This window comes from Synchiropus splendidus, chromosome 8 (assembly GCF_027744825.2).
Source record: "Synchiropus splendidus isolate RoL2022-P1 chromosome 8, RoL_Sspl_1.0, whole genome shotgun sequence".
NCBI classification, from domain to species: Eukaryota; Metazoa; Chordata; class Actinopteri; order Syngnathiformes; family Callionymidae; genus Synchiropus; species Synchiropus splendidus.
In genome coordinates, this window is record NC_071341.1 from 18,867,501 (window position 1) to 18,878,794 (window position 11,294).

Below are 11,294 nucleotides of genomic sequence, written 5' to 3' on the forward strand. Positions count from 1 at the left end.
GTGATTATTCACCAAATGAGTCACTGTTTGTGCCAAAAGTGGAAGTTTATTGTTCACAAACAGGGTAGTCATGAACTGAGGTTTGACTTGAGTTTTGCCCTTCAACACACTTTGGCAATGTCCGGCAGCTGAAGAAGGTTTATTTAGTGGCAGCAGAAATGTTAAATTATGAGTAAAGTTAACAGAAATAAATTAATAAATTATAGACACACGCACACACAGCTGAGTGTAGCTCTAAACTAACTGCTCATTTTCAATCTACGCGACCTCCAGATGTTTTTTGAGATGAATATTCACATTATATTCACAGAATATGACTTGAGAGATTATGAAACAGATTCATGGATTAGAAAGTACAGAATCCACATTAGGTTGCATCACAGTGAAATGACTCACTGAACACACCTTTCTGTTCTTCTTCCTGGAAGACGTGAGAAGATGAGTCAAGTGCAGTTCAGAGATGTCGAAACTAAGGTGTGGCTCCTCTGAGTTGGACTCTGCGATAATAGACGCACTGCACCTTTAATTGGGTGACGATAGCGTGCTCGTGGAGTGACGTGTGACGTCAACAGTAGCGTGAGGTTAGCGGAGAAGGCACCGGATGTTGACTAAATATTCACCTAATGCAGATTATACCGTACAAAATCATATTTATTTGTATTTTAAAAGGGCGAATACACCGTTAATTTATTAAATAGTACATAAAATATGATGTTAGAGGAGACTTTTCCATCATGAGTTGTAAACAATATGCTTTTACTCTGAAGGATTAGTGGGAAGTCGATACCACTCGCTGAATAAGTTGCTGCTAACAGAGAGCGCGCAAGCTACTCTTGAGCCAAAACCGGAGGAGCTGGATCAGGAACCGGCTGGAGTGTGGTCGGGGTCCGCGGCATGACACAATAAAAGCAGTGACCACGGTTCAGAAAGAACCACATTCCCCCCCACCCCGAGGCGACAGTTGGCGACCACGCCCCGTAACCGCCGGAGCTGAGCGCGTGTACAAAACTGCAGGCGGAGGCGCAGCGGCGAGCGGTTCGAGACCCAGCGGGGCGGCGAGCGGAGCCATGCGAGAGTACAAAGTGGTGGTTCTCGGGTCCGGAGGGGTGGGCAAGTCCGCCCTGACCGTCCAGTTCGTCACCGGATCCTTCATAGAGAAGTACGACCCCACGATAGAGGACTTCTACAGGAAGGAGATCGAGGTGGACTCGTCTCCGTCGGTGCTGGAGATCCTGGACACGGCGGGCACCGAGCAGTTCGCCTCCATGCGCGACCTGTACATCAAAAACGGACAAGGCTTCATCCTGGTCTACAGCCTGGTCAACCAGCAGAGCTTCCAGGACATCAAGCCCATGAGGGACCAGATCATCCGGGTGAAGCGGTGCGAGCGCGTGCCGATGATCCTGGTGGGCAACAAAGTGGACCTGGAGGGCGAGCGCGAGGTCTCGTCCGGGGAGGGCAAGGCTCTGGCGGACGACTGGAGCTGCCCGTTCATGGAAACTTCAGCCAAAAACAAGAGCTCGGTGGACGAGCTGTTCGCGGAGATTGTCCGGCAGATGAACTATTCCTCCACACCAAATGGCGACGACCAGTGCTGCTCGTCTTGCGTGATTCTATAAGGGACAATACAAGTCAAAAGTCTTTGCTCGGTTTGAAGTTTTGCAGTGGTAAGTACAACTCTCTTATTTTGGGAATCTCTAGCTGACACAGCCAGACGAACTTCCTCCTGCTCGTGTTCATTTGTTGACAAAAACAGGCTGAAACTCTTATAACAACAGAGCATGACACTTTAAAAATCCTATTCGGTTTAAGCTTTTTGTGAGCCATGTTTTTATTGCACTAGTTTTTGTCATGTACCGCGAGTCCGAGTAGTTGTTTTGTTCTCGTAGCATAAAGCAACACGCAACTATCGAAGTTAAGTTCGCTAAACACACGATCACGACCTCATTCGGTTCCTCATGTTCCCGTGTCAATCTGTAAGTGTGTTTACTCTTTTGTTGTGTTGATTCAGGCAGTGTTTTGAGTCATTACCATAAAGACAAGTCCTGACTCAGTTTCACAAAGACAAGGTTGTGGTCATGATTTCCACAAGTGTTTCGGTTCCCGGTGGTTTGGGGATTGTGCGCACAGTTGACTTCAAGTTCATCATTGATACACTATAGTGAGTCACTGAAGTCTGTGCAAAGCTTGCACTGACAGTTTATCAACTACTATTAAGCAAGAATCCTGGAAGTATTTCTGTATAATCCGAACAGTTTCAATCGTGAAGGGAAGTGGGTGCCATTTTTGTTATGCTGCGGAGGCCGTATATTAGTATTTTTCCTATTATTTTAAGTCAATTTGAAAGTATATTGCGGCTGCTCAGGGATTATTTGACCTTAAATATGATGCGTTTATTTATTTTAATAAACAAAATGAAGACTCGACTAGAGGTTGCTTGCATCTGGGCTTCAGATTCAAAGCTTGTAATGTCCAGGCTGTTTTGGTGACCTCACCCAAGTTGGTCAACAGGAAACTATCGTCGCCTCTACGACCTTCACAGCAACAAAGATTGCGGGAAGATGTTGGGCGAGAAATCTGGTTTTCATTTTGCTTGCCATGATCCTGTTCCTGTACCACGCCTTCTTCTGTGTTCTCTCTGTGAGCTTCACAGCATCACATACAGGCCTGGCATGTGAACTGCAGGGCAGATTTATACTGAAACAACTTCGCCAAACTCTTCCTTTGAACACAATGTGGTGGAATTCAGTCGTACTTATTGTGAATAATATTATTAGATTTTGATTTATGAAGCGTCAGCTGTGGTCAGTCTGAAAAATCTCACTTGTAAGAAATGTGTGTCTCAATTGCTGCAGTTCTTACCGAAGTGATGACTCGTCCTCTCTCTTGTTTGTGTCAGTGTGTTGCAGCAACTGTGTACTGTTGAGCTCTTCGTGTCTCCCCCTGGCCTTGGAGGAAAACGAAGGGAGAGGAATGCTGCAGGGGGACAAGCGTAGGAGGAGGAGGAGGGGAGCGAGTGAGACGGAGGGAGGGGTCCACTCTTCAGGAATTCTGCTGGGTTGGAGTTTGCTGCATGATCAGTGTCTGCCATTGATGTCAACACAGTGTCAGAGTTCCATCAACATCCATCAACAGCTGGAGCCGAACGATTACAGAGCTGGAGAGAGAGCGAGAGAGAAACTCACAAAAGGATATTTCTGTATACAAAGAGAATCAAAGTCTATTTTGTTAAGTAACTGCACAGTCTGGGACGAGTGAAGATGTTCTTCGGCCCCCGACCCGTATCGGAGCAAAGCTTGAAAACACTCAGATTTTTCTCCTCCGAAGTCGAAGAAATCGACGCCGTCATCTGCTGTCGGAGTAACGTGAAGAGTGCCACTGTTTGTTTCGTCTCCTCTCCAGTGTGCGAGAGGACCGTAACTGAAGTGACATGGGGACGGTGACCCCATGTCAAGTGCCTTTCCAAAATACATCAGCTGTTCAGCGCTAGTGCCAACCTTCATCTATTACCAAAAGAACCTTCATCATGGCATTCCGCAACACATTCAGACATGAAGGCTGAAAAAGAAAATAGTATTTTCTGTCAATGTTTTTTTTGTATTTTTAATTCTGATTTGTTCACTTTGTTTGGTGGCCAAACCGTTTTATCTTGAAATGCACAGGTACTGGAGCCCCATTGACTTAACCGCAGCGCCAAACAGACACTTCCGGACCTCTTAAATCAAAGGAATTCTGTTTGTTCTGTTCATGTTTTGTTGTTTTTGTTTTTTTAGTAGGAAATATGATGATGTACCGTTGACAAATCGAACCTGATTGTTCCATTTCAGGGCAGCCTGTTGCTCTCTGTGGGCTGTCTGTTTTTGAAAACAAGAATTTTAATACAAATTGCATTTTTAAAAAACAACACTAGGCTGCCTCTCTGCTTTATACTTTCTTATTTTTAAAAAACAAAATTCTTAAATATCTTCTCTGTCGTATATTGTAACACACTGCCACCTTGATATAGTATTGATGCTGCTGCCACAACCTGCAAAATCCAATTGAAAAACTGATACCCTCTTCACATAGTCGCTGCCATCTTTGCTAACATTGTAGCGCAAACTGGGGTTTTTCAAGTTCCAAAGAACTATTGGCGTAGGTACCGAAAGTGTGCGCTTGTGGGCGATAATGTCACGTCCGACAGTCGCGGTCGGATTTGAAATGAATTGACAAAACTTCAAATGAATGAAATTTTCTACCTCAACCACAGCATTTATATTAGCAAAAGGCTATATATGTTTCCCAAACATAGGTTCCACTTCCTGGTAGACCAGGAAGTAGCCCAGACCCATTCAGTAAAGTTGGAAAGCTTGTTCAATGACTCACGTTTTTGCTGGTTGTCGACTAAGAAGTTGCTTCATGTAAATAAAAGCAATACATGTCGGCCAATCACGATGCTAAACTATCGCTCATATGAATGTTTTTTGTGCCATCCAATCCCTCTCCTGCCGTTCCTCTGTGCTCATTTGAATTTGACCGTTATTGATAGCCATGTCATTTCAAATGCTAAAAAAACACTATGTAACTGTAAAGCTGAAATAGATGGTGGAAAATATTGAGTGAAAAATTGCAGCTGTTGGCAGCAGCGTTTTCTCTCTGCGTCTTTTAAGTTGCCTCTCCTTTTTGTTGACAAATAATCCAAACTATTCCATCCTCCCTCCCGTAACGTGGTTCAAAAAACATCATCCACCACTTCAGCCGTTAGCAACGGCGTATTCAGACTTCTGCTTTTGTGGTTAATGTGGAAAAAAAGAAGGAGATCGTGAGCGTGTGATAGTGACTGTTGCGTCAAATAGGTGTTCACACAGCGGCTCAGCTGCTTTTCCACTTCGCTTTGACCTCAAGTTTCTCTGTGTTGTTGCAGGTAGCTGTAGAGATCAGGGAGACTGAAAGGCAGGGTGGGATCATAAAAGTGAAACTCAAGTGTTGCCCAAACAAGGCATGCTTGTTTGACTTCACCGCCTCACTTGTGGAGATCAAGAAGAAGGGCACTTTATGAGCAAGAGGATGGGCACAGCAAATGTATTCATCGACGACTAGCTCAACTGGGATCCGTGCTTCATGAGACCTGGCCGGGCTGTCGCTATAGGAATGTCGATCTGCCTACTGTGTGGGTAGTTGTTTCACAGCCTGAAGCCTGTGTGCCGCGTGTGGGTGTGATGGTATGATGTGAGGTGGCTCTGACTGAGCAGCCTCTGCTTGTGTTTACCTATGGAGATTACCTTGCTGCTGCTGTAGCTGCAGCATGGCCTGAGGGAGGTATTCAGAGTAGGTATGCTAGTCTGGCCTGGTCTTCCAGCTGGTTTCTGCTTGTCCTGCTGCTAACTAACTCCCCTCTGCTGAGGCGTGCTCAGATGAACCTCTTACTCTCGCACTGAGGGCAAACTTTAGGTGTAAAAGCTGTGGATTCAACGTGAAATCTGGAGTTAAACCAAACACCGTCCATCTCTTGCTGTGGTATAAACATCTGATAGCAGAAGAATTTGCCCTGTGGAGGGACAGAACAGTGGCAGAGTTCCTGTTTCTTTTTTATCTCTGCTAAGGTGAAAGTTTCGCTTCCTCTCAACAGCTGTACTTCCTCTGCAATGTGTCCCTTTTGGAGGAGTTTAATTGGTCTATTTTTAGCCGCTGGGTTACGGTTGTGTTCAGGTTTGCAGATGGCCTGGCTCATCACTGCTTGCTGGTCATGGGAGATGGTCATGTGATGTGGTTTCCATGGTTAAAAGGGGGGGTTCGTGACCTATAGGCAGCTCAGTCACAGCTCGACTGCTGACTGTAAGAGAGGAGGGCGTGTTTGATCATCTGCCTCTGTAGAGCGGTTTGATCGGCATCGAATTAATCCATCAATTCACTTTGACTTTATAATCATCAGCCCGAGTGAGTATCTTTGTGAGCAGATTTGTGCTGGTGATAGTGGTGACAGGAAGTGTTGTGATGCTGGCAGTGGATGTGGGCGGCGTGCGCCTGCGTTTCTCTTCTTTCTTCTCATCATTAGATGGACTTCTTCTGCCGAATTAGCGCCGTCCTGCTATTTTGGAGTCACTTTTCTGTTCAAAACGGTGCATTTGTTTTTTCCCACTGTCGCTCATCTGATCCCCCCTTTCATAAAAACCTCAAGTTAACTGACAAGAATCAGAGCAAGATAGTTGATACGTGTCTTTTGCGAGAGGCATCACCATAACAACGCCGCTGCTTGGCCGTTTGCTTTCCCCTTCAGGGCTGAATGAGCTTTGTTTTTTTTTTTCCCCTTCTGTGTCACTCGTACGCTGACACACAAATGCTTTGCCGTTTACTTGTGTTGGACCCATTTAAGCACACAGCAGTTAAAATTCCAGCAACATTCCGACACAGTTTAGAGGTTGGTTTTTGAGAACGGCTGGCCTGGAGTTGCTGCAAGCCACTGGTTAGAACAGTCCAGTAATTTAACAGGGGGAAACATGCCTGCTTTTCTAAGAATCCTTTCATCGCAGATGCTGAATAAATCTTCAAATGAAGAGAGTATAATGAGCTTTCATGCCAATTTGTGTATATATATATATATATATATATATATATATATATATATATATATATATATATATATTTGGTGGGACTTTAATAAGTTAACTACGATTAATTCATTACAACAACAAAATATTTGAATTTATTAAAAACGCTCCAGACAACAGGGAACCTTTGTAAGTGCAGGAGTTCCTGGTCCACTGCTCACACTGATGCACAAGACACGTGGCAGCTAGGATGATAACAACAACAACAAACATGGAGAAATCCCTGAACAAAAGCATACAAAAGCATCTGTTTGCTTTGGTTCAGGGAGGTTTTTCACTACACAATGACCAGGGGTTCCACTACTCTGAATGTACTTGAAATTCTTATAAAATTGAAATTCTTATCCAAATATTTTCAAGACACTAAAAGAGCTTTAGTTTTAATAAGGTGATAATAATATTGGAAAAGCTGTAACTGTTTAAAGATAAACAGTTTTCTGAGCAATTTAACAGGTTGATGCTTTGAAAATTCTACTCAGATTTATTGTTTCATTGGAAACACTTTAGACTGGGGAACACATATTAACTGTTTCTAAACTCATCTGTTTCATTGTATTAAATTAATATTATTTTAGCGATTTAATTGTCCAAAAAGTGGTGTATAATTGTGTCTTCTCCTCATTGATGATGATAATATTCCCCACATCCTAATATAAAATGAACCCAGCTGTGTAAAGCACAGAAACCCTATAAGTGATCTTCCAATCCTCCATTCAGTTCCATGTGAACCAGAGCGCCGGCTTCTCACTGGCTGCGTCAGCATGGGAATGCCCCAGAATTCCTCCCATTCCTATCATGCCTCCAAATCTAATGTCTGGACATGTCTATCGCCTGGGCCCTGTGAGCGCTGGTGGAACATATCTTGTCTGTGGAGGGAGAAAGAGTTAGTCGGTGGACAGGGGAATGCAGATAAAAGACAGAAATAAAGGAGGGAGGTTTATCTCAAGGGCCCTGCAGACGCCGCCCTACTGTGTCACAAGACAGATCCCAGTGGGCACCAGCCAAACTTCTCTCTATATCCATCTTTAGATGATCATAGCACAGTTGCCTCGGTTCACACCATGGCTCGAACCAAAATGGAAACTAGGCCAAGGAGCCAGTCAGACAGGACCAGTGTGGGGAAATGGCTTTTGTTCGCTGGTTTCACTGAGAACATGTGATGCTGCAGGAACAGTTCCTTCACCGTCTGTGCTGTCGGACCTGTAGCCGCAACCCTGCTGCCTGGATCGACGGGTGTTTTCCAAGTCGTCCACATATGAATGTCTCCGGTTTTACTTTGAACCAGCAACTCCTCAGCTCCTCCTGAGTTGTGGTTGTGCTCATGAATGACAAGGTCAGCTCTTTGGGCAGACAACTTACGAGAAGTGGATTTTCCTTGTAGCGTAAGACGCTTTGATGATGGTGCACTTTGCTTGGTCACGCAGAGAAGCGGGAAGTCTAGCGGCTTCTGTTGGGACCTGACCGTGCAATTTGTGTTATTTCAGACAGTTTCAGTGAGAAAACCACAAGCCAGCGGAGTCGTAGTCTTTACCTCTCGCTACGAGTCCCAGAGCGTGTTATTTTGTAAAATAATGATACCCACACCCCCAAACTCTGCTACCGCTAGCACGCCTACGCCACAAACTCTGCTAGAATGTCATGTTCAGAATGCTGAGCGCCAGTCTGACCTGGATGTGGTTTGCATCGTTTGTCTTGCCCCTTTTGATGATGAATATTGTAGCATGTTCTTAGCTATTTGTGAATGTGTGGGAAATGGTTTCCTTGGTGGTTTCTTGCTAACTGTGAAGACAGTGTGGCAAGCCATGCATTAAACAAGTAGTAGTAGCTTGAAGAGTCCCTCCACCTGGTCCTGGGTCGACCCCTCGGTCTCCTCTCAGCTGGCCGAACCACCGGAAACTGACTCCTCTCAATGCGGACAAGCAGCAGCTCTACTCCGAGTCTCTCCTGAGTGACGGAACTCCTCACCACATCTCAAGACGCCCGCTACCTGTCGGAGAAAACTCATTTCAGCCGCTTGTATCCAAGATCTTGTTCTTTCAGTCATGACCATAAGAGAGGGTTAGTTGGGATTTGCCTTTTGGCGCAGCTCTCTCTCACATACAATGCGGTAGAGTGACTGCAATACTGCCCCTCATCCAACTTCCTCACCCCCTCACTTGAGAACCCAAGCTACTTAATCTTCTCCACTTGAGGCAGGAACTCATTCCTCACCCTGAGAGAGCAACTCATCCTTTTCCGGTTGAGAGCCATGGCTTTAGAGGTGCTGATCCTCTTTTAAGAGTGATATATATAGTCATTTGTCACTTACAAGCGCAAAACTTGAATTGAAAGTCCACACTCCCCTCTTTAGGTGTCATATAAAACTTGCCTGTTCCAGCGACATCACCAGCTGGCGACCCCTAACTTTGTCTGGGCCGTCGACCTGTGCTGTAGTTTCAGGAGGTGTGAATTTCCCCGGCTTCAGTGGGTCCCAGTGGGGCTGTTGCTGTGTAAACATAGTCTTTCTCTGAACCAGAAAGCAGCAGATCTGGTCACAGCATGTAAAAACTGACTTCATTAAGAGGAAATGTTCTGATTTATATTGAGCCATTTATCTTTTGGTTTGTGTCTCTGAACATACAGCTGTCCACACATCTTGATGTGTTTACCGCCAAATTAAACTGAAGTGCTTGTCCCGCATCTCTCCCCGATGAATGGGCTTCAAATCCTACGAACCAGAAGCCTCCTCAATGTCACCTTGCTTAATGCTGGATCAAATCGATTTGCATTGCGGAAAACTGTAGCACTGTGACTTGAATCTGCTTCATCATGTCTCGATCAAACACAATCTCTTGTTTTCATTTCATCCTACATTTTTCTTAGATCTTTTTACTTAGCTTTCCGCATCCCCCTTTATGGAATTACACTCCTTTACATGACCACCTCCCACCAGCGGGCCCTCCTGTCACTACGGCGACTTCCGTATCTAGGCTAACACGCTGTGACAACCGTGACCCCTGCCCCTGTTGGCGACTACCTTTATTCCTCTGTGCATTACCTCCTAATGTACTGCATTTTTTATGTCTTGACATAAAGTCAAGCTGCTATCCGCGAAGGCATGCATCTCTATTATTATCTTTCAGTCTATGATGTCTATGCCGTCCTCCAGTGAGGAGAGATTTATCACCATCTTCGCTTCTCAGGCAGGTTTATGCAACATCTCTTTCATAATCTCAACAACCACAAGGACGACCTGCTCTTGGGAGTATCTACAAAAATGGTATTGAACAAGGCATCGAGTGAGCGGACTCATTTTGTTTATTAAATGTTTTGATCTGCCTTTGTTAAGATGCCAATATTGGTGACAAAATTGGGTGCTCAAATATGATATTAACAATAATAATAATTAGTGATAGAAAGGCTGAACGTTTATACCCCCAAAAATAGTTAATATCCTCTTATTCAAAAAGGTCTGTGTAAGATTATTGGATAAACAATGATCTGATTCCAACTATATAAAGCAAATATATATTGATACTACGCATGTTTACAGTATTATGAAAATCTACAGGAAAGACATTTCTGACTCACAAATTGTCATGATTCCTCGACGATTTTGTGTCACAAAATTTCAGGAAATAAAAAATGGCGAATTCTTTTTCACACTGCTCAATTAATATTGCCACGGTCGCTGACACCCCAAACAGTCAATGGTTTCTTCCAGCGGCCGAAACAGGAAGTCGGACCTGGGAAGGATGTGACAGCTGAGGTCAGCACGTTCCTGCTGTTGAAGTCGGAAAACAAGATGGTAACGTCCATAAAAGTTAGTCTTATGCGTGTCTTGTCTGGTTTCCATTTGCAACTAGAAAAGTTGTGGGATGAAAAGGAAACACAAATTCACCAAAAGTTTATTTCGTCGACCCAAAATTTCTAGTTTCTGTTGGCATTTGGGGAAGCCATCTTGCATTGCGTAGTCGCATTTCCGACTTGGAAAGCCTGCATCGTGTGATGTCACATAACCAGGATTGTCCCAGTTAGCCTAGATAGCTCTTGCTTAGTTAGCATTTGAGCTAATGCTATCGTAATGCAGTTGAATGCATCTGTTAATACTCTCTTTATCTTAACAGGCGCTCTGTACTCGGAACTGTATTGAAACAACTTTTGTTTTGAGGTAGCTAGAAAAGGATTTTTCGGTGTTTACCAAACAAGCATCATCCTTGATGCATCTGGTTCGTGGTGGACCAATAAAAAGTCACTTATTTATGTTGACCATTCAGACACTAAAGCTCACAAGCCCAAGTATTTGTCCAACGCAGCAGAAGGAAACCTGCGTGACGGAACGTGAGTCAGAGCCAAGCATTCCTTATTCCCAGATGAAATCACAAAGTTTATGAATGAGTCATACACTTCCTCTGAGATCTTTGATTCCCCATCTAACCAACTCACCTCCCTGTTTGATCTAGAGTGGGTTTACCTCTCACTAAACCACCATCGTGTGTTATCTCAAAAATCACGCCCCAGATCTGAACCCTCCACTTATTTCTGGGAATTTTTAGAAAAGAAAAAGAAAGAAGCTTTGAGGAGGAAATTGCTCATATCCTGTGTGGAGCTCTGGAAGAGGAAGTCTCCTGTGACACTGGGAATCTCCAGCCTACTGACCCACATCCCAGGGTCCCGCTGCACTGTGATTATTCTCTTTGCTAAATCACAGAATGCTGGACTAAGTAG

General features: G+C 44.4%; 1 protein-coding gene across 1 annotated transcript; it reads left to right on the forward strand.

Annotated features, from left to right (window-relative positions):
- The first annotated feature begins 826 nt into the window (after nt 1–826).
- On the forward strand, nt 827–6,621 carry LOC128763595 (ras-related protein Rap-2b). Its single transcript, XM_053872563.1, has 2 exons — nt 827–1,667; nt 2,900–6,621. The coding sequence occupies exon 1, from the start codon at nt 1,068–1,070 to the stop codon at nt 1,617–1,619; it is 552 nt and encodes a 183-aa protein (XP_053728538.1). The 5' UTR covers nt 827–1,067; the 3' UTR covers nt 1,620–1,667; nt 2,900–6,621.
- Nucleotides 6,622–11,294: the final 4,673 nt, after the last annotated feature.